The sequence below is a fragment of the Rana temporaria genome, chromosome 2, assembly GCF_905171775.1.
Source record: "Rana temporaria chromosome 2, aRanTem1.1, whole genome shotgun sequence".
NCBI classification, from domain to species: domain Eukaryota; kingdom Metazoa; phylum Chordata; class Amphibia; order Anura; family Ranidae; genus Rana; species Rana temporaria.
Window position 1 is genome coordinate 210113029 of NC_053490.1, and position 24685 is coordinate 210137713.

The 24685-nt window shown below is 42.8% G+C and overlaps 1 protein-coding gene across 5 annotated transcripts in view; it reads right to left on the bottom strand.

Annotated features, from left to right (window-relative positions):
• The window catches only part of INPP4A (inositol polyphosphate-4-phosphatase type I A), a 146384-nt gene that overhangs the window by 64150 nt on the left and 57549 nt on the right, over positions 1-24685 (bottom strand). For all 5 annotated transcript variants that reach the window (XM_040336332.1, XM_040336331.1, XM_040336335.1 and 2 more), the window contains exons 3-7: positions 21086-21224; positions 13834-13878; positions 10640-10758; positions 5214-5330; positions 2050-2129 (exon numbers count right to left, since the gene is read on the bottom strand). In XM_040336332.1, the coding sequence (XP_040192266.1) occupies positions 2050-2129; positions 5214-5330; positions 10640-10758; positions 13834-13878; positions 21086-21176 (452 nt within the window). In that variant the 5' untranslated portion in view covers positions 21177-21224. The remainder of the gene's footprint in view (positions 1-2049; positions 2130-5213; positions 5331-10639; positions 10759-13833; positions 13879-21085; positions 21225-24685) is intronic.

A 24685-nucleotide genomic window follows, 5' to 3' on the forward strand; every position in this document is an offset into this window, starting at 1 on the left:
TCAAAACATGCCACCTGTAGAATTTTTTAAACGTCGCCTATGGAAATTTTAAAGGATAAAAGTCTGTCGCCATTCCACGAGTGGATGCAATTTTGAAGCGTGACATGTTGGGTATCAATTTATTCGGCGTAACATTATATTTCACAATAAAAAAAATTGGGCTAACTTTACTGTTGTCTTATTTTTTTAATTAAAAAAGTGTATTTTTTCCCAAAAAAGTGTGCTTGTAAGACCGCTGCGCAAATACGGTGTGAGAGAAAGTATTGCAAAAACCGCCATTTTATTCTCTAGGGTGTTGGAATAAAGAATATATATAATGTTTGGGGGTTGTAAGGGAAGGAGATGGGCGGGCAATGAAAAACTGGCAGGGAAGCTCCATTAGGATTGCTGCTTGTCTTGTCATACCAACGGCCACCACAAGAGGGCACCAGAATCCAGAAAAAAAGCATAGGACCGAAGAAGGCCGCAAAGCCGCGGCCTTAATTACTGTTCGGCGTGGCCCGACGCGATCGTGGGGGGGTTCAAACCCAGGTGCTAGATCGCCAATTCTAGTCGCAATTGCGACCTGGCGCCCGGGGTTTGAAGAACCCTAAACTAAAAACACTATAATGGTGAAAAATATCATCAAGAAGTCATAAAATATTCAAACACGTCAGTGAATCGTAAATAAAGTGCGCCAACAAAGTGCGAGTCCCCTCCAGAACTCCGGTGCTGAGGTCTTCACACCACATCACTGTGAACATCAAGCCTTTTACTAGAAGAACATGGCCTTCTTTCCCAGACAGGTCATTATGAGCATATCATCCAGTTTGTTTTTTTAAACCCTCTCTTACTTTTGCCAACATGCTCACCAAGTTGAACATGTAAGGCATGTGTGGTCCTCTCCACATATTGCAAACCACATGGGCATTGCAATAAAGAAACAACCACCTTAGAGTTGCATGAAATACATTTTGCTTGAGGATTTACTTGGGGTTTAGGAAGCTGAGTCTTTTTATCCAGATTACCTCTCATTTTGGCTGGACGCCCCCTGGTGTTGCTTATATTACCTCAGAGAAATGCTGGAGGAAAAAACGTTTGGTGTGAAGACCTCAACACAGGAGTTCTGGCGGGAAGTCACACTTTGTTGGAACACTTAATTTACGATTCATGGACCCGTTTAAATATTTTAAGACTGTTTATAGCACTTCAGCACTTTGACTTTTATTTTTGCACAATTGTGGAGCGCTCGTTCATATTCTTGTACATTAGCATTTTAAGTCATTTATGTTTTTGCTTATTTATGAAATAACATTTATTTATTTTTTACATTTTCTGTTGGTATTAGCACTGCACTTTATTCTATTTGTGTTATATTCTGTATCAGGGTATGGTGGTGACAGCTGGTTAGGGTGTTTTTTCCCTTTTACCAGAACTGCAGAATTTCTTTACATGTTTGTTTGGACAGCGATATATACACTGTTCACATTTAGTTTAGCAACACAAGGAATGCATCCGTCATTTCATAGCAGCCTCAAGGTCCACTGTATGCACAGTCATATATATACTGTACACGTAGATAAGCAACACAAGGAATGCTTGACATTTCATATCTACATTCACATATACAGTATACTGTACAGATAAACACATCAAATGATTCTGTTACTTCAAATCCACCTCCAGACCAGTGTACAGTTACACAAATACAGACACCAAATGCTTCTGTAACTTCATATCTATTAATATTCTTATATATACTGTACACATAGACCAGAAAGGCACTGAATGCCTCGGTCACTTTATATCTATTTCCAAATCTTTACACGGTTACACATAGATAAGCAAGACACTGAATACTTCTGTCACTTTATATCCGCTTCCATATCTATGCACGTTCACACATATATACCACACACAGATAAGTGAGACGCCGAATGCTTCTGTCACTTTATATCAGCCTCCTGATCAGAAAGACACCAAAACCTTTTATGACTTCATACCCTCCTTAATATCTATGAACATTTACATCTACATAGCAAGCAGACAAGCAAGAATCCATATGCTTACCATAGTGGCAGGTGTAATCTGTGGCTCTTCTCATGTAATAAATCCTTTACTATAAACTTTCCAGAGCCTAGCATATACATCTATGGAGAAATAATAAAGAAGGAGGAAAGTACAAAGTTAACATGTTTCAAATCTTCAGACTGATCTACTTCCTGCTGTGTTAGCAGGTCTGCGAATAACAGCAAAACTTATCAACTTTTTTTTTTTTTTTTTTAAAGGAAACCTTTCCTTGGAGAAACAAAGACCGTCATTGCCAATGTTTCTTTTTGCAATTGCCAGTTGCCTGGCTGTCATGTTGGCTCTATTGCTCAAAACTTTGAAAAAAAAAGGACTTTTCGGATATGCACACTTGCTTCACATAATTTACTTAGAAAGTAAGGATCCCAGAGGGTCAGCATTACAGCCATGCAACCAGCATTGTCATAAGGTCTGCAAAAACTTCACTCTGTAGCAGAGCTCCTTGCATTAATCCACTTAGACTCTCCTGGCTGGACTCTCCGCTGGCTGCTGTGGTTCTTCCTGGTCACTGTGGGACACAATAGTGATCTATGGGTCTGCAGAAGGCACCACAGCATCCAGAAGGAGACATGCTGGTCTACATACCCAGAAGCTGTGATAGAGCCTGAAGCTTTAGCAAATGGGCCAAGGGACAGGTCATTTTGCTAACCCCCTTAGGCGGGGTCACTTTAACCACTTGCTTACTGGGCACACATACCCCCCTCCTGCGCAGGTGAAATTTCAGCTTCCGGCACTGCGTCGCTTTAACTGACAATTGCGCGGTTGTGCGACGTGGCTCCCAAACAAAATTGACGTCCTTTTTTCCCCACAAGTAGAGCTTTCTTTTGGTGGTATTTGATCGCCTGTGCGGTTTTTATTTTTTGCGCTTTAAACAAAAAAGAGCGACAATTTTGAAAAAAATACAATATTTTTTACTTGTTGCTATAATAAATATGCCAATTTAAAAAAAAAAAACACATATTTTTTTCTCAGTTTAGGCCGATACGTATTCTTCTACATATTTTTGGTAAAAAAAAAAAAATCGCAATAAGCGCAAAAGTTATAGCGCCTACAAAATAGGGGACAGAATTAATATTTTTTTTTTTTTTTTACTAGAAATGGCGGCAATCTGCGATTCTGGAGCGCGCGCGGGGAACGCCCAAAGGGGCAGACGTCAATTGACGTCCAGTTGGATATTCAGATCCGCGTTGTAGCCGTCATTCGGCTATAGCGCGGGTCTCAAGAAGTTAAAATTTCCCCTCCTTTGATCAATCATTGTAAAAAGCAGCAATGATAGCACACATCTATTTTAGAACCCATGGGTTTCTGTGTAGTGTCTCCGTTTAACAAGAAAACGTTTCTTTAAGCTGAAATAATTCAAATTTTATAATGATTTTATCAACAAAGAACAAGTGTGATATAGCTTAAAACATCACATACTTACATGTGCGATTTCATTATTTGCTAAAGACACAGTGAATAAGTACATTAAGGAAATTTAAAATGTGTCAATATGAACTTATTGGAGTTACTGTAATATCTTATGTTGTTATTAATTTAGGGTAAGACAACCCAAAAGGGATATTTCCGATTTCGGTACATGCCGATGCATAGAACTGCCGATCAGCTTCTCTACACCCAGCTCAGTCCAATATAAGGTGTTTTATTCTACCAGCAGAATATTTTGTATTTTTCTTACAGTACAAAGAATGAAGAAGAGGAACTTGGCCATTGGCTAAGGTAGGAAGTGTGACAATCAAGCGATTTGATGGGAAATAACCAGGAGTTCTAAAGAATTTGAGAAGAAAAAAATATATATCGTCTGGAAAGATTCTTTAGCTTAGACTCACATTGGAGCGATTTGGCATACAATTTGACATGTTAAATCGCATGCCAAAACAGCGGCAATTGCACCGTCCGAAAAGTTGCGACGCCGCATTTGCAGTGCCGCACCGATTCCCAAAAGTTTTTGTACTATTTTGCCGACTTTGGGTACGATTTCCATAGACACCTGTGCAGCAACCCGCACAGATGACTCTGAAATCTCCCTCTGAAGTCGGAACTGACATGCGGGAATGAATGAGTTCAGCTGAACTCACACAATTTAATTTCCGCTGTCAGTGTGAACCTGTGCTCAAAGTGTTACTAAACCCACAATGGTAAAATCAGTCTATATGCTTACTATACCCACTGTGGAACCTAAGGGCTTAATCCTGCACACTGTGTAAAAAGGATGTTTGATCCTATCTTCTCTGATCCTTCCCTTCTTTTAATGTCCCCAATTTATCTCCTGATAGTACAGAGCCTTTGGAGTCACTTTGCACATGCTCAGTTTGATGTAGAGTTCTTATTTTCTTGAGAGGGTGCATGTGATCAGCACAGGGCCAATCAGCACTGTCCAGAGGGTCAGGGGTCCTGTAGCCTCATAGGTCAGAGAAGACGGAAAACTCCTTCTACAAGCTTTAACCAGACACGGACAGAAGTCACATGACTTCTATATACTGCTGATGAAAAAAAGGTATTTAGCAGTTTATATTTACTAAAATAATTGCATTTCCATATTCTGTGTACTATGGGAGACCAGATATAGTGAATGTGGGATCCTGGGTTTATTAACACTTTAAAGCATGTGCATTGGGTAATCAATAAAACTATTCTTCATATTAAAAAAAATAATACATCTGACTACAGAAAGCTGAAGAAGGCTCACAATGATCGGCCGAGGAAGGAGGCATGACGAGCCTCTGAAATGCGTTCCGATTGGAAAGTTCCTCTCCAGACCTTGTCAGCTGTCAACAGGCTCCGTATGCCCCTATGTGTTTAACATTTGAAACTCAAGACAAGGGAAAAATGTAAAACTTAAAGCCCCAATCCAGTACAGTTTTCAACCCCCGGCCTCTAGATCCACGATCCCAGCTCCTAGAATAGGCGGCAGCAAGTGATGTAGGGAAGGCTTAAGGTAAGTATACCTGGCTTCACAAAGTACAGGAAAATATTGCCTAGCAGGATGGGTTAGAGGCGGGTGGGAGAACAGGGTGAGGGGTAAAAAATATGCTTAAAGCCCCATTCCAGGCTAAAACTATTTGAAGTGGAAGGATCACAGCTTATCACAACATTAGTGATTTGTTTTTCTATGAAAGAGGAAAGTGAGCATGTAAACAACTTACAGTTCCCTGAGATCGGTCTTTGACATCATACACAGACAACTTAATCTGGGTCATTTGATTTATGAGAGAGTCCTGGAAGAAGGCAATGCTGCTAAGAAAAATAGGATTGCTTGTTCCCTAAAATACAAAAGAGAAAGAAAACAATACAAATAAAAAGAATCTCAATTCTCAGAGATCAAAGTATATAGTACACATATCCGTGATCAACATAACATTATGACCACTGACAAAGTGAATAACATTGATTATCTTACTATCTTACAATAGCACCTGGAAGTGGGTGGGATATATTAGGCAGCAAGTGTTATCGAGCATGCACGGTTTTTCTACCCTGCAGGCAAGCATACAGACGACCAGTTTTCTTGGCAGGAAACACTCTGCTGGGAATCCCGGCGGGAAAATAGAGAGCATTTTCCAGACATCCATCCACCTCGGAGCCTTATATTATAACCTGCTGAGACTTGTAGTTCTCCATCATCTCCTGGGGCTCAGGAGCATGCAATCCATCATCTATGGGACTACAAGTCCCAGCAGTGAGAGAAAAACTGGACAAAGATGGTGGATTGCATGCACCTGAGCCCCAGGAGAAGATGGGGAACTACAAGTCCCAGCAGGTTATACATACAATAAGGCTCTGAGGTGGATGGGTGTGGATTGCATGCACCTGAGCCCCAGGAGAAGATGGGGAACTACAAGTCCCAGCAGGTTATAATACAAGGCTCCGAGGTGGATGGGTGTCCAGACATATATCCACCTCGGAGCCTTATATTATAACCTGCTGGGGCTCAGGTGCAATCCACCATCTTTGTCCAGTTTTTCTCTCACTGCTGGGACTTGTAGTTCATCTTCTCCTGGGGCTCAGGTACATGCAATCCACCATCTATGGGACTACAAGTCCCAGCAATGAGAGAAAAACTGGACAAAGATGGTGGATTGCATGCACCTGAGCCCCAGGAGAAGATGGAGTACTACAAGTCCCAGCAGGTTATAATATAAGGCTCCGAGGTGGATGGGTGTCCAGACATTCATCCACCTCGGAGCCTTATATTATAACCTGCTGGGACTTGTAGTTCCCCATCTTCTCCTGGGGCTCAGGTGCATGCAATCCACCATCTATGGGACTACAAGTCCCAGCAGTGAGAGAAAAACTGGACATGGTGGATTGCATGCACCTGAGCCCCAGGAGACGATGGAGAACTATAAGTCCCAGCAGCTGTGTAACTACAATAAGGCTCCGAGGTGGATGGGTGGGGATCATGTTAATGCACTGCCACTCCAGTGTACTGCTGACTGAGTCTGACAAGTAATTGGGGACGGGGTCGATCAGGGTGGGATCAGGAGTCAGACAGGATGATTGTGAATCGATCCATATCTGTATACACGAGGTATGGCCGGCATCATGGCATGGCCAGCTCTTCTTACCTTCTTAGCAGCTCCGCTCGGGCCGTGCAAAGAAGGGAGCTGCCGACATGACGTCACTTTAAGTTTACATCTGCAAGACGAAACCCGGAATAACAGCTAAAACAATGCTCCCGGCGCCCATAGTGGATCCAGGGACGGGAAGCTAATCGTCGCTTTGCAATGCGCCACAAGGGCACTGGTGTCCGGCGCCTAGGTTGACTTTGTTAAATTACATTTTTTTTGTGACTACAGGAGGGGGGGGGGGGCGGCGACCGGGCACCCCCTATGGATGGGCTGCCACTCTCTACTGATGGCATGGTGCCAGATACCACAGTATACCTCCAGAGGTCTAGTGGAGTCCATGCCTCGATAGATTGTGGTGGGTGGTCATAATCTTATGGCCAATTGGGGTAATCCCCTGGTACATCCACATAGAGAATATTAGTATAGACTAAAGCCGCCTTAAACATTTAGGCCGGGTTCACACTGTCGCCGCATGCGGCGCACAGCAGGGGTCCGGTGCGTGCTGGTTTACCAGTTCAGGTCCGATTTCAGCCCGAATGTTCGGCTGAAATCGAACCTGAAACACACCACTGAACCCGCTGCGGAGATATGTGAACTGTCTCCATAGAGAGCCGGTCACATTCTCCTGCTATGCAAATTGAATGCGGGAAACGCGCATTCAATTTGCATAGGTGTGAACCCGGCCTTACAAGAAAATATAATGAGCCCTTATAGTATGAATGAGTGCACAAAGCAACTGTTTCATCCAAACCACCTTATCTTACCTCTTTTTATGGATGCGAGTATGAACTGTTATGAATATGACCGCCTAAAATTACCAGGGGACTTTAAAATGAAAGTCTAAATACATAGAATGTAATGTTTGTACAATTATTGTGCGCCTGACTACATTGATTATTTAAGAACTATAAGAAAAATGTCCCACCAGAACAATGTAGCAATGACTTATAACACAAGAAAAGGTATAATTAGAATCAAGTGGACATTCTTCTCTGAAATTACAGCACTCAATAATTACATGAAGAATTGAGCCAACAAAGGCACCGTGCCAGCAAAGTGACCTTTAGCTGGAGGATGCATGTTCTTGTTTTATTATGATTATGCTTTCCTGATCTTTATTCCTAAAGTACAACTAAACCAGGGGTCTCCAAACTGTGGCCCTTTGCTTGCCTTTATCAGGACCTTGGGGCACCAATTTTTCCACTGATATAAGGCCCTATTCTTTCTATTAACACCAAACACGGACCACTATTCCTCCCACGTGTGTCAATTGGTACTATTCCTCATACTGACACCAATGATAGGGCATTCATTTTCCCACTGACACCAATGATGGGGAACTATTCCTCCAATTGACACCAATTATGGGAAATTCCTTTTCCCACTGACAGCAATGATGGGGCACTATTCCTCCCACTGACACCAATGATGGGATATTAATTTTCCCACTGACACCAATGATGGGGCACTATTCGTCCCACTGACACCAATGATGGGATATTAATTGTCCCACTGACACCAATGATGGGGCACTATTCCTCCCACTGACACCAATGATTGGATATTAATTGTCCCACTGACACCAATGATGGGGCACTATTTCTTCCCACTGACACCAGAGATGGGGAACCAATTCTCCATATGACACCAATGATGCAATTTTTTTACTCCCACTGACCACCAAGCCTATTCTACAGGCCTTTACAAAATCTACAGAATGCTCTAGTGATCCACATTTGGAATAAGAATGCATTTCCTTTATACTTTCCTTTAGAGACAAAAAAATGGGATCTATACCAACAAAATTGAGACACAAGTAAATACAATTTTTCTTTTTACTCTGAATTGTACAAGTTATGGTGCAGAATAATGTAGTTACTTGCAAAGTTAGCATTATTCGGTCATGGCACAGGCCTTTAGAAATGGCACTATCAAGGCGTTTCTTTAGTGCGAATACGCCCATGACGTCGGCGAAAGTGTATATGGTTAATATCTCCTAAACTGCGTAGGTTTAGGAGATATAAACAGTACCTACAGACAAGCCCTATTATATGCTTACCTTTAGCTACAAGTGGTGTAACAGGGCCGGATTCAGGTAGGGGCGCGCATTGTTACGGCGGCGCAGCGTATCGTATTTACGCTACACCGCCGTAAGTCAGAGAGGCAAGTGCTGTATTCACAAAGCACTTGCCTCCTAAGTTACGGCGGCGTAGCGTAATTCAAATAAGGATGAGGGGGCGTGTTTTATGTTAATTTTTGGTGACCCGACGTGATTGACGGTTTTCCCAAACGGCGCATGCGCCGTCCGTGGAATTTCCCAGTGTGCATTGCTCCAAAGTACGCCGCAAGGACGTCATTGGTTTCGACGTGAACGTAAATTACGTCCAGCCCCATTCACAGACGAGTTACAAATTTTCAAATTTCGACGCGGGAACGACGGCCATACTTAACATTGGCTACGCCACCTAGGGGGCATATTTATCTTTACGCGGCGTATCTTTTACGAAAACGGCGTATCTTTACTGCGACAGGCAAGCGTACGTTCGTGAATCGGCGTATCTATTAATTTACATATTCTACGCCGAAATCAACGGAAGCACCACCTAGCGGCCAGCGGAAAAATTGCACCCTAAGATACGACGGCGCAGGCCGTCGTATCTTAGCTAGGTTTAAGTGTATCTTAGTTTGAGAATACACTTAAACTTACGACGGGCTTAGATTCCGAGTTACGCGGGCGTAACTCTTTGTGAATCCGGCCCACAGAGTTTACAACCACTTTAAGGTGGCAATCAACCCTCCCATTAGGATCTGTGCTCAACATTTACATACTATGGTAACTTAACGGCTTCACCAGCGCTTGCTGAAGCTCTGCAAATGCTTTGTCAAAGTACAAAGTCATCTATGGAAAGTTCTGTGCTCTGGACCACAAGTAAACCGTGCCCAGGACCTTCAAGTGGTCCCTGGTACAGTATGCTTAAAGGGGAAGTCCACTCTAACACTAAAATCGCTACATCTACAGGCATCCTTGATCTAACACTAACCTACCTAGCCCTGTCAAAAAGAAATCGTTATACTTAGGTTTTCTGAAGCCGCTCTGGTCCAGTCCCATGCTGAGCCATCAGCCGTGGCTTCTCTGTGTAGGCGGGTGCAGAGGAGGCAGCCGACAACGGAAGTTCCATAATAACACTATGGGGGACGTCACTTCCCATTCCTTTCACAGCCGTTGTCGGCTGTCTCCTCTGCAGAGCTTCCGCTGCTGGAGACTGGACCAGAGCGGCTTCAAAAAAGGTACAGTTTGTATATCGAGTTCTTCTTTACAGGGCTAGATAGATTAGTCTTTGATCGTGGATGCCTGCAGATGACCCCAACATTCAAACTTGGAGTGAATGAACTTACTCAAAATCACACTCACTGTTGTAAAGATTTTCCATCTTGCTCTTTTGAACTTTGTCACTGTGGTTGAAATCAAACATCCATCTGAACCCACTAAGGATTAGAAAAATGAATGCACGTTCTTAAAATTAGAATTTCCGAATTCAATTCTACTAGTGTATTGGGCCAGCCTTAGTGGAGATAATAGGTAAATAATGGGTCGTAGAAGCAGCTGACCCCATGGCTGAAGTATACACAGCACAGGACCTGGAAGCGGCATCATGAATTTGTGAATCATATCATTACGTTTAGTACATAGACAGAAAATCAACTGAGAAAATGAAGATGTCCTTAGCAAATGTAACATATTTAGAAACAGATTTTTTTCAATGTCTTTATTTAAACAATCCAATTGCATGTCAATTCAAGCTGTTCTTGTGTTGCACCATATGTTCCACTTTGTACAACATAAAAGATGATTGCATACTTTTTTTTTTTAAATAATGTGTTATTCACGTTTGCCAGTGTCTTTTCAATTCAGCAGCTCAATGTAATGTGAACAACAGACCTAATTCACAAATGGCATTGTATGAAAATAACATTTCTCAGCCTAGGAAAGCAAGGCTCACCTCTATGATTTCTGTTTGGGCATGCTTTGTCCAAAAAGCCTGAGGTGGGGTTGTGACACTAACAGCAACAAAGCTATTTGGCTTCCGATCCAATGATGGGGTAGTAAGCTCACTACAAGCTGTGAAGGGAGAGAGAACACAATATTTTATGGAACGTCATTTGTAAACCACCTTGCAAAAAGCTAGATCTTTTCTCTGTAGCCTACAAATATACTGGATGGCCCGGATTCACGTAGGAGAGTGCATCTTTGTGCGGGCGTAACGTATCCCATTTACGTTACGCCTCCGCAACTTTGACAGGCAAGTGCAGTATTCACAAAGCAAAGTTGCGGCGGTGTAGCGTAAATAGGCCGGCGTAAGCCCGCCTAATTCAAATGTGGAAGATGTGGGTGCGTGTTATGTAAATTTATTGTGACCCCACGTAAATGACGCTTTTTACGAAAAGGCGCATGCGCCGTCCATGAAAGTATCCCAGTGCGCATGCTCCAAATTAACCCGCAAAAAGCCAATGCTTTCGACGTGAACGTAAATGACGCCCAGCCCTATTCGCAAACGACGTAAAATGTGAAAAATTCTACGCTGTTCCGACCTCCATACCTAACATTGGTACGCCTCATCTACGTCTCATAGAGCAGGGGTAACTTTACGCCGGAAAAAGCCTAATGTAAACGGCGTATCTGTACTGCGTCGGCCGGGCGTACGTTCGTGAATAGGCGTATCTATCTGATTTACATATTTCTAGGCGTAAATCAGCGTACACGCCCCTAGCGGCCAGCGTAAATATGCAGTTAAGATACGACGGCGTAGGAGACTTACGCAGGTCGTATCTTAGAGAAATTTTGGCGTATCTGATTCTTTGAATCAGGCGCCAAGATACGACGCCTCAGACTCAGAGATACAACGGCATATCTGGAGATATGCCGTCGTATCTCCTACGTGAATCTGGGCCTATATCTATATCTCAGCTATTCATTTACTGCAGCATACTTGGTAAGAAAATGGCCATCTTCCTGATCCTTACTAAATTATTTCAAAATGTATGAAATATTCATCAATATAAGTACCAATGCGCAAACCACAAAACAAATAAGCTAGTCAGTAGCTGCCAACATGCAATGGTGTTGACAATGATATATATTCATTGCCACCAGTATGCAGTAACGGGTCTGGTTGAGATCAGTATTTGATCAACATTTGTAATGTAATAGTAAATGTTTCTGCACAGTGGAACATGGCAAAACATAATTATATACACCAAGCCAGATGCCAAGATAATACATGCTGAAAAGGTCAGAGTCTTCATTATTATTTCAGGGATTTGCTTAGTGCTGTATTTGCAATCCAAGGTGCTTCCAAGGTATAGCCTTTAGGATATATTACCAGACCTAGAGAAAAGGCTTATAGGGGTCAATCAGGTGCAATGAACTACACGCTCTCCTGGTGTTGGCAAGTACAAGTAACCTAATCTTGTAAAATTTGTATGGCCAAATAATAATCTTGGTTTGCAGATCGATGTGCAGTAATTGTAACCATACTGCATACAGTAAGTGAAAGAACTTAAAAGCATAATTTGTAACTGTTGTGCCGTTTTCTTGTTCAGTGGACCAGATGATAACTTTTTTTTTCCTTTGGGGAGAGAATCATGTCTCAGTATTTATGATGAGGATACATAGTATGCAGAATTCTATGGTTACAGGTACAAACTGACAATCCACTACCATTGGACAAACATTCCACAATCATTTTATTTTAAAGCGGCCCGTTTAATGCCCAACTGAACCTTCCTTTTAAGTTTTCTAAATACATTCATTCAGTGAGCAACAAAACAGAAAGGTTATCCAAGACTTGGGCCCCATGCACAGTGGACGTTTAGCCCCAATGCATGGGGCTTTAGCATTTAGGTACTAGTGGAGGGCAAACGTGCCCCATCGAGCCCCACTGCTGACAGCCTGCGAGAGGCTGCCAGCTTCTGCATTGGACAGTCAGGGTTGCCAACTTTCAGTAAATTTACGAACAGTTTGTAAAATCCGTACATTTTGCATCGGTCTTTGAATGTCCATTACAGACATGTAAGCTGAATGTCCGTAACTGACATTCATGGACAGATACGACATTTATGGATTTTACAAACTGTTTGTAAATTTACTGAAAGTTGGCAACCCTGCAGACAGCGCACCCAGCAGTATGAACCTTTAGAGCAATATACGCCCAAGGACAATTGCTCAGCGCACAAGAAGTGTCCTCCTCCTCCAGCTAAACACCAGAGCCCCAAGCACCGGGGCTAAACACTTGGTGTAGGCAAAGCACGTATCAAGGCACAGCATAATTCTCCGAAGCTTTCCTTTATTGCAACAGCATTAAAGCAAACCGGCGAATGTATTTCTGCCTTAAAAGGCCCTAATGATAGCCAAGTTGCAAAAGTCATAGACCTCAATATAAAAGAAACCATGCCTGCTATGGGTGGGAACAATGTTGATTGCTCCCAGTGTGCATGGGACTTTACAGTAGTTTGTTTGGAAAGCAGCCACTGCCCAAGTAGAAAAGCCTGTCCCCCACCAGCAGTCTGCAAAGAAGGGCAGCTGCTATGTGTAGAAGTTGAAGTCCCTCTGCAACAGGCTGACAAGCCCCCCTTTTGAGTCAAACATACATTTCTACAATCAGCAGGAAGCCTGAGCATTGATGCACACTGAATGTATTTAGGCAATTTAAAAAGGAAAGTGAATTGGGCTTTAACCCCATATTTCAGACTACAACTTCTGCCTAAAAATCAGAACCCATAAGGATAAATCAGAAGAGCGCACTGTATTATCAAGGTAAAAAAAAAAAAAACACACTAGTTTTTTCCCCTAAGGGCGTGTTCAAATAATATGCGTGGGAGCTAAGCTTGTAGCTATTTCCAGTACTGTCCCAATGCAAAGACAGGGCATAATTCCTTGTTTCCTATGCCGTCAGTTGAAACCACAGCGTACTGCGACACACGCCACATGATCGTAATGCTGCTGCGATAAATAGTACTGCGCCTTGGCAGTGTACACCAGCAGCCATGTGTTCAGAGCAGTTCACTAGGGTGAAGGAGCACTTAATCAAAACCACTGCTCAGTTTCAACTCTGTCTTTCTGTGTCTTTGTGCAATAAATAATTTACCGTAGGTTATCTGTAAGGTGAAAAGCACTGTAAGAATGAATGCAGCTTACCCAAACTAAACTCCAAAATTGGCTCATCTGGGTCTTGGAAGTTTCCTGAAAATAAAATACAGGCACAGTAATCAGTAATTCAAGAAAGGGTTACATTTTGAAAAAAAAAATTGTAAAAGCGATCTATATGTACAGAGAGGCCCTCTTGGTGAAATTTTAGAGTTCAGAATTGCAAATTGGCATAGAGTCACAATTTAAAGTGGAAGTAAACCCACCTATAATTTTCAGGCAAGGAAGCTGACATCTTGGCCTATGTTTAATCTTCAACTGCCATGATGCTGCACATGTGATCAGTTATGACACCAGCCATTGGATGGTTTGACAGTTTGGTTGAGAGCACAACCAATGTGACAGTTAGCAATCCCGGCATGCCGGAAAAGTAACTGCTTTTTGAAACTGTTAAATCGATGGGTTTACTTCCGCTTTAAGCTTGCCAAAAACAGAGAACGGTTGGGCATTTAGGAACAATTCACACTCTCTCAGGCATTTGAAGCAGCCAACATATGTACACCCATGGTCACAGCAGACGAATTCTAGTGTTTTGGTGTATGGGTTAGGGCTGGGAAAGTTTGCTGGAGACATTGTTTTCTGACCTATCCAAGCTCCCTCTACGACCACTGTTAGTAAGCCTCCATGAGCAGTGTCATTTGACTCACCAAAAATAAGTAGATCGGTAGATTGCCATCTAATGCCTATGGGCACTGTTGGCTACAAAATGAGCCATAGGGTGGATAAGATAATGTAGAATTCAGTGTTAAGTCAATCCAGTTATTAAAATCAATGAGCACTTTTTAAGAATGACATGTGATTACACAGACAATACACACTTCCACGATGGAAAAAAACATCTAAACACTGCAGAAATTGCAGTTACTTGCACGGCTGCATTCCTTTAAAAGTAGTTTGTGAAAAAAAAAACATTACAAACACAATGTCTCAGTACCAGAGACACCATTTTTCACGAACTGTGACGAATAGGTTATTCAGCATCGTAGATACTATGCAGAAGCACAAAAGACAGGATTTAGGATTCTGCAGAAAAACAAGCTTCTGAGACCCAAAACCCAAACACGTCTCATTAGTGGTGATAAAACTTAAATTTTTTGGATGTTCCGTCTGACTAAGGCAGACCTATGCTATTACATACAGAGCCCTGCACAATATAACTCTAGAAAAAGAAGTATAGTAGGGAACTGAGAATAAAAGGACAATGCAAGGGTGACAGAGGTAGGGGCTTCTGGAGAGGACTTGGAGCTAGCCTCTCTCCCTGGGTCATAGTCAGTGGGTGAGAGGCTTTTAGAGGGGACTAAACGCTAGCTTCTTGCCTGGGTGAGCCTATCACAGTAAGGGCATGTGATGACGGGCTTTGGGCTTGGGTCAATGGCATAAATGTTTAAATCCGTTGCATTTGAACTGCACTTGCGCTCCTGGCCTGCTTCAAGCAGATTTTGCATTCTTGTTGACACAAGCACTAAGGCAGGCCATACAAGGGTCGAACTTCGAAATAATTTTCTATCAAAAACCTTATCTAAGAATTTTCATTAGAAATTTCTCACCATTAGTGGGTTGCAGCAACAGCCGATTTCCATGCGGCCATTGAATTTGAGCAAATCGGTCGGCTGGAAATTTTTTGAAAAACAAACTATTTTCTAATTAATGCTGGGAGAATGGTGCGAGAAAAGTAATTGCGCATGTGCAACAAAAGAGAATTCCCAAGAAGAAAAGAAGATTTCCAGCCACAAAAAATATTTTCTCAAGCAACATGAGGTAAAATTGAAAGCTTGGTTGGCCAAATGTTGAAACCAATGGTAGCACCATTGGATCACAAAACGCACAAAATTTCTGATTTTCAAAACAAAATTCTTTCGAAATTCGACCATGTATGGCCAGCCTAATGGGTACAGTCTATTCCCTAAAGAGGCACAATATAAAAAACACCATCACAAGCAACTTTTCTAAAACGCATGCTTTCAGATACAATATTAAGTCATAGCTAGTCAACATATACACAATGAGGGAGATTTACTAAAACTGGTGCAGCTGTTCATAGTAACCAATCATCTTCCAGCTTTTATTGTCAAAGCGTAATTGAACAAGCTGAAGTTGGAAGTGGATTGGTGTACACAGAATCTGGTGCAGCTGTGCATAATAACCAGTTTTTGTATATCTCCCCCAATGTGTCACTCACCTGTTTCACATTCCAGCGCCGGGTCCTGCCCTCTGTATCTCCACCAGCTTCCTGCTGCCGTTAGCGCTGCAACCGATCACAGAGTAAGCTCCGTCTTAAAAGGCTAGCAGCTCGGACCCCCTCTGCCACCTAGGATTGCTAGTTATTCCCCGTGTTCCTTACCACTCTCCCCCTTCCATTGTTCATCCTGCTCATGTGATCCCAAGTGCCCCTCTCTCGTCTATCCTCCATTACTCCCAGTGGGTTCCTGCCTGTAACCTGAATCACAGCACCTATATTATCTATTGAGCACCCAAGTGTACCTGTGACTTCCTTGTGTACCTCAGCCAGTACTCCGTCTCCTTTAACCTAGGTGTCTCTTTGTGTATTTCGGCCACCAATGTGCACCCGTGCCATTTCCTGTGCTTTCCAGCCGGCAATGTGTTACCAGAATCTGTGTACTCCCAGTCTGCAACCAACTTCAGTGTTCCCCTGTAAACACCTAGCCATCTTCCTGAACTGTGTCCTTGTGCATTCCAGGCTGCTTCCAGTGATCCTGGGAATACTTACCAGCTCCCACTATATGTGCGATTCCGTACACCCATGCCAGCTTGTACTGTATTCCCTACTGATCTATGATCCCAGCATCTCATTGCTTCAAGAAACTCTTCCTCCATACCTAATCCTGTCCGAGGTAGTTGGCTGGGCGAGTCAGAGGGCCACCACACGGGAGCCCTCAGCAGTGAAACTCATTTCCTCCATCAGGATCTCTGAAGAATACAGGCAGCTCCTTAGACTCTATACCTCAGCCCTTCTGACAATATAATGTGGAATCCAGGACTCAGCCAATCTGGTTATTCAAGAAAAAGACCCAGGAAGCACATACAAGAATGACAGGTGCTTATACTGACATAAATACACAATTCTTAAGAAAAACTCAGTGAAAAATGACAAGTATGTGCAAGAATATTTGTCAAGCAATGTGTTTGCTTATATTAACATAGTTCGTAGACATAATTCTTGGTGGATTTCAGCTGGTACAGTATTTTTACTGTAGTAGTGTTATGTAATTGGTTACCCAAGGGGCCATGATGGTGTCCACATTCCAGAGTCCCATCAGTGAACTGGGTTTTGCTATACTCTGATAATTTTCATATTTATATTCCTGGTAAATAAATAAATAAAAAATTGCTATACATTTTTGTAAAATAGAGCAACATATTGTGGCTCACTATAGCGCATGTTCATGAAGTGTATGAAGCTAAAAGGTTGAAGATAATATTGTATAATAGACGGTCTGGTTGTAAAAAAAAAAAATCACTGTGGATTAACGTCTGTACTCCATCTCAACATACACAACATATTGAGCCCTTTTACATTCAAAACATACTGTAAATGCTTCCATTACTTCATCAGGACATTTTACAAATGATTGCTCACAACACTGAAGAGATTCAACCAATGATATGTTCACAGTGTCATTTACAAAAGGTCATCAAAGTAATTCTATACAGCACTCTCTTCAGATCCCCAACCCATTTCAGTCTGCCCCGAAAAACAAACATTCTGATGTCTTAGCATTAGTCAAAAAAATGGAATTGGAACGGCAAAAAAAATTGGAACAGTGTGCGTCTGTGTATACATTATATACATTATATATATATATAGCCTTGCGAAAGTACTTGGCCCCCTTGAACTTTGCGACCTTTTGCCACATTTTAGGCTTCAAACATAAAGATATAAAACTAATTTTTTTTTTTAAAAATCAACAAGTGGGACACAATCATGAAGTGGAACGAAATTTATTGGATATTTCAAACTTTAACAAATAAAAAACTGAAAAATTGGGCGTGCAAAATTATTCAGCCCCCTTAAGTGAATACTTTGTAGCGCCACCTTTTGCTGCGATTACAGCTGTAAGTCGCTTGGGGTATGTCTCTATCAGTTTTGCACATCGAGAGACTGACATTTTTGCCCATTCCTCCTTGCAAAACAACTCAAGCTCAGTGAGCGTTTGTGAACAGCAGTTTTCAGTTCTTTCCACAGATTCTCGATTGGATTCAGGTCTGGACTTTGACTTGGCCATTCTAACACCTGGATATGTTTATTTGTGAACCATTCCATTGTAGATTTATGTTTTGGATCATTGTCTTGTTGGAAGACAAATCTCCGTCCCAGTCTTAGGTCTTTTGCAGACTCCATCAGGTTTTCTTCCAGAATGGTCCTGTATTTGGCTCCATCCATCTTCCCATCAATTTTAACCATCTTCCCTGTCCCTGCTGAAGAAAAGCAGGCCCAAACCATGATGCTGCCACCACCATGTTTGACAGTGGGGATGGTGTGTTCAGGGTGATGAGCTGTGTTGCTTTTACGCCAAACATAACGTTTTGCATTGTTGCCAAAAAGTTCGATTTTGGTTTCATCTGACCAGAGCACCTTCTTCCACATGTTTGGTGTGTCTCCCAGGTGGCTTGTGGCAAACTTTAAACAACACTTTTTATAGATATCTTTAAGAAATGGCTTTCTTCTTGCCACTCTTCCATAAAGGCCAGATTTGTGCAGTATACGACTGATTGTTGTCCTATGGACAGAGTCTCCCACCTCAGCTGTAGATCTCTGCAGTTCATCCAGAGTGATCATGGGCCTCTTGGCTGCATCTCTGATCAGTCTTCTCCTTGTATGAGCTGAAAGTTTAGAGGGACGGCCAGGTCTTCGTAGATTTGCAGTCTGATACTCCTTCCATTTCAATAATAATCGCTTGCACAGTGCTCCTTGGGATGTTTAAAGTTTGGGAAATCTTTTTGTATCCAAATCCGGCTTTAAACTTCTCCACAACAGTATCTCGGACCTGCCTGGTGTGTTCCTTGTTCTTCATGATGCTCTCTGCGCTTTAAACGGACCTCTGAGACTATCACAGTGCAGGTGCATTTATACGGAGACTTGATTACACACAGGTGGATTCTACTTATCATCATTAGTCATTTAGGTCAACATTGGATCATTCAGAGATCCGCACTGAACTTCTGGAGAGAGTTTGCTGCACTGAAAGTAAAGGGGCTGAATAATTTTGCACGCCCAATTTTTCAGTTTTTTATTTGTTAAAAAAGTTTGAAATATCCAATAAATTTCGTTCCACTTTATGATTGTGTCCCACTTGTTGATTCTTCAAAAAAAATTAAATTTTTATATCTTTATGTTTGAAGCCTGAAATGTGGCAAAAGGTCGCAAAGTTCAAGGGGGCCGAATACTTTCGCCAGGCACTGTATATATACTAGTAGCCAGGCCTAGCAGAATTAAAGTGGAATTCCACGAATTTTTGTGTTCATTAAAAGTCAGCAGCTACAAGAAGTGTAGCTTCTGACACTCACCTGTCCCACGGGCCAGTGATGCGGCCACCCGAACCCTTGGTTCTCTTCCATGCCTCTTCGCGCAGCGCCAGCATTGCAAGTGTGGGCACCCGGCTGTCACGACTTGTGACTTCATAGCCACTGCGCATACGCGAGTCGCAGAGTGCCTCCCCAATGATTGGGCAAACTTTTGGGACCTGTGACGTGTCCCAAAAGATTGCAAGGAGGGAGGGGGAGAGGAGAACTTCCGCTCAAGCCATCTAGATGGCTTGAGCGGAAATGGGAGCAGGTACCTGTCAAAATTTGGTACCTATTCCACCCTATAAAAAATGACATGCCAAATGTGGCATATTTGGGGGGTGGAGTGCTTAAAACTGAACTTCACCTTTTGGGTGGAGCTCCTCTTACTCCAGGAAAAAGAAAAATCCTATCTTGCAGTAGGGCTCCCCCACACTGCAAGGATGAAATGCTTGTTTAGGTCTAGGAGGACACTAAAAATATATTCATTCACCTTATCCTCCACTGCCCTGGTAGCCGGAACGCTCCTCTATTTTCTATAGGGGAAACAAAGCTGCAGGCATCTGTCTTACAGTGTGGAGAGAGCCTGCTACGGATTAAGTAAGTAAAACTGCTTTTCACGATACCCTAGACCAGTGGTGGTGAACCTTGGCACCCCAGATGTTTTGGAACTACATTTTCCATGATGCTCAACTACACTGCAGCATCATGGGAAATGTTGTTCCAAAACATCTGGGGTACCAAGGTTCACCATCACTGCCCTAGACTGAAATGAGCATGTAACCTTTGCAGTGCGGGGGGGGCAGCTCTATTAAACATTTTTACTTTCCCCCTCACAGAGTTCAGCTGTAAAGTAGAACTAAAGGCACAATGGAGTAAGGGAGGAATATAACACAGTGCATTTTTTTGCCATCTTTGCCCCATTAAGTATATTCCCTTTCAGTTTTCGGCCCATAGCCAAACAGGGAGTTAGAGGAAATGCCACCCAGTTGAGGGAATCACCAGAACCATTGGAAGATTTCACCTCTGTTTCTGCTCTGGTGGCAGCCCAAAATCTGTGATTTTCACACTCAGTGATAATAGTAAACAGGACAGAGAGGGTGAATCTCCCCAACGGGGGGCAACGACAGCCATAAAAAAACTGACAGATTTGTAAATATAAAGTTCACCAGTCCTTGTAACTAGAAGTTTTTCAAAATTCATGATGAAATGGTCCACCGGGTATCATCCTATGTGAAGAATCCCCTGGACGAAGTCATCTCTGATGAAGCAGAGCGACGCGCCGACGTCACCTCATGCTTACCTTCGTGTCCCAGAGTATGGGTTGGTTTGTTTGTGCGCCGGCCGGCACATAAGACTTAAAGGCTTTTAATGTAAATCTACATGTAAGTGCAATACTTTTTTTTTTATATAAATGTAAAAAAAGGATGTAGGCTATATGGAGCCCTTTTTATCTTTCATATAAATCCACTCATCCTTCCGATTTAGCGCGATTCTATTTTCTTTGTTTATGTTATACTGTGTTTTATGTCATACAGGAAAATTGCTGATTGTGCTCATTTGATCTGATTTGTATTCCTTTTAGTGCAGTTTTTTTTCATACTCTTTCCATAAAAACTGACAGGTGTTCTAATCACTCTGCACTCTATTTAAAATGTAAACCCCACTTTGTTACCATTAGGAACACTCCATTGCATCCAAAACTAGCAAAAACACTTACCAGCCAGTGACAAGCCCAGCATTTCAGAGGTGACTTCATAAGTGGAGTGAGGCCTGGCGCCATGGCGAGGACTGCGTTGTCTTGTTGACATTTCGACATGAGGAGGGCAGAGAAGTGACTTGATTTAAATGTATAGGACCTAAAAGAGAGACACCCAGATAAAGCAATAGCTAATTACAACAACTGGCAAAGCAAACTTGAACTGCAGTATAAAATAATACACAAGCTCATCTTTTTTTTTATGATCCTTTACTTATATAAGGACATTCCGCAGTGCTGTACAGCAGAGGAATATACGCAGACTAGGAACACAAGATGTAATGGTTTAATTACACTGGACTTCTCTAAATGGCTTCTTACTCATAAGCGTACATGTTAATGAGAATGCAGCACATCAGTTTCCCATAAAAGCTTTATTCAAGTTTTCCACTAAAAAGGAACACTTGATTTTCTGTGAAAGTACTATAGATTAGAACCTAAAACTAGACATTCAGCCACACCCGTCTTATCTTTCTATTATGGAACCCAGACACAGAGCTCCAGATGATTTCTTACTGATAACATATGGAGATGAGGAAAAATGAGGTCAGCGGGCAGAGGAATAACTTTCATCTATAAACAACATACATATCCCCAGTGTTTCTGCTTTTGCAGCCAAACTGGGATAAGCGCCTACTCTAAATTTGTTAGGTATTCCCCCATTAAGATAGCTGGTTACCTTTTTAGGTGCTTTTTACTTGCCTAAAATCCTACCAAGCTTGCCCTACTTTGTAATGTTTAGATGGAGGCTGTGGAGTACTGTTTAACCTCCTTGTGCCGACCGCCTCCCGGCCCTTCAAGAGTTCTGAAAGCTGGGAGGCGAGCATTTGGGGTCATGTGACTGCTGCGATTGACTGTCGCATGATTGGAAAGCTCCCGATTGCAAGCATGCATCAGTAACTTGCTAAAAGCGTGCTGGGAGTGGAAGCGCACTCCCAGCACGGCAGGTTGCTTTAACAGGGCCGAATAGGCCCGCCCACCGAGCGGCCGCCTATATCTCCCTCCTAGATTGTAAGCGCTAAGGAACTGGGTCCTCTGGTTCGTATTGAATTGTATTGTAACTGTACTGTGTGCCCTCATGTTGTAAAGCGCCGCACAAACTGTTGGCACTATATAAAATACTTAACCAAGGACCGAGCCTCTTTCTGAGATTTGGTGTTTACAAGTTAAAAACTGTTTTATTGCTAGAAAATTACTTAGAACCCCCAAACATTATATATATTTTTTCTAACACACTAGAGAATAAAATGGCAGTTGTTGCAATACTTTTTGTCACACCGTATTTGCGCAGCGGTCTTACAAGCGCACTTTTTTTGGGAAAAAAAATATCACTTTTTTTAATTAAAAAATAAGACAACAGTAAATCGTCGTACACACGGTCAGTCCATCCGATGAGAACGGTCTGAAGGTCCATCGCGCCCACACACCATCGGTTAAATAACCGATCGTGTCAGAACGCGGTGACGTAAAACGTTCAATGTTTCCAAGCATGCGTCGACTTGATTCTGAGAATGCGTGGATTTTTAACCGATGCTTGTGCCTACTAACAATCGGTTTTGACCTATCGGTTTAGAATCCATCAGTTAAATTTACCAATGGTTAAATAACCTATGGGGCCCACACACGATCGGTTTGGACCGATGAAAACGGTCCATCAGACCGTTGTCCTCTGGTTAACCTATCGTGTGTACGAGGCCTAAAGTTAGCCCATTTTATATTTTATATTGCAAAAGATAATGTTAAGACGAGTAAATTGATACCTAACATGTCATGCTTCAAAGTTGCGCCCTCTTGTGGAATGGCAACAAACTTTTACCCTTAAAAATCTCCATAGGCATGGTTTAAAAAATTCTACAAGTTGCATGTTTTAAATTACAGAGGAGTTCTAGGGCTAGAATTATTGCTCTCGCTCTAACAATCGCGGCGATACCTCACATGTGTGGTTTGAACCACGTTTTCATATGCGGGCGCTGCTCACGTATGCGTTTGCTTCTGCGCACAAACTTTGGGTCACTTTTATGCCTATTACAAGGAATGTAAACATCCCTTTTAATAGAAAAAAGCATGACAGGTCCTTCTTAAATATGAGATCTGGGGTCAAAAAGACCTCAGATCTCATATTTAGACTAAATTGCAAAAAAACAAAAAAATTCCCCTTAAGAGCATTGGGCGGAAGTGACGTTCTGCCGATGGCTCTAGTAAGCGGAGGAGGACACCGGAGAGCGGCAGGAGGGGGCCCCTCTCCCGCCGCCAATAAAAGTGATCTCGTGGAGTATCTGCCACAGAGACCACTATTATCTGAAAGCGGACCACCCACTCTTGAAGAGGGTACCGGAGTTATGGTAGCTAGGGGCTACCATAACAACGGTATTCCCCTTCTAAGTAGCGACTTATAACGATGGCGGGCGGTCCGTAAGTGGTTAATAATAATATTATATGCATATGGCCGGCATCAAGGAGTTAATTAGCTCTGTCTGTACTGTGCTGGCAGCTTTTCATTCTCAGTTGTAAGTAAGGCGAGATGAAGGAATCCTTCTTTCTGTGATATTTGTATGGACATCTATGCAGTCAGAATACACAACAGGAACATTTGACAGAACCCAATCTAACAATTTACTTCTTTGCAACCAGGAGGGCTACACACAGATCAGAATTCGGTCGGGCCCTGCTGAATTGGCCGATTTTCAATACATGTGTACCCGGCTTCAAAGTTTCGAAGTTGGCCTCCTGCACCGCCTGTTAATTATTGATAGCTCACTAATGGCACACAATCTGAAAATCGGAGAGCCGATCATGACAGTTCATCCGATATTATCCGATCGGACAAAAGCAAAAAACATTCTCGTATGATACAAGATCGTACGATTTTCATTTAATCGGTAACGAAAATGGATGATCTGTCGTCCGATGTTCGCGAGATTCCAGTCTGTGTGGGGACAGAGACACTTTAAGACTGTTCAGAAAAGCTTACAAACTGCAATGAGACCTCCTCGGAAACATCTAAATCAGGGGTCCTCAAACTACAGCCCGCGGGCCACATGCGGCCAGCTGAGGACATTTATCTGGCCCACCCAGGGCCGGATTCCCGACAGGCCAGGCCTCTGGGTGGGCCGGTTGTAACACAGCGGGAGTCTGCTGTGTCACGGAGCTCACTATTAAAAGTTTGGGCGCACTGTGATAAAAGTCCCGCCCTCCTCCTAGACCAGCTCGTGTGATAGAGGAAGTGTTCTGTCTATCACACGAGCTGGTCTAGGAGGAACGCGGGACTTTTGTCACAGCACCCCCAAGCTTTTCACAGTGAGCCGTGACACAGCAGGTGCAGGAGATGCCCGATGTGCACACACACTGACTGGTGAGACATTGTTTGGCACAGTAAGGCTGTGAGGGGGGCTTGCAATGATGGCAAGGGGGGAGGCTTGCAATGATGGCGAGGGGGAGGCTTGCAATGATGGCGAGGGGGGAGGCTTGCAATGATGGCGAGGGGGGAGGCTTGCAATGATGGCGAGGGGGGAGGCTTGCAATGATGGCGAGGGGGGGCTTGCAATGATGGCAAGGAGGGGG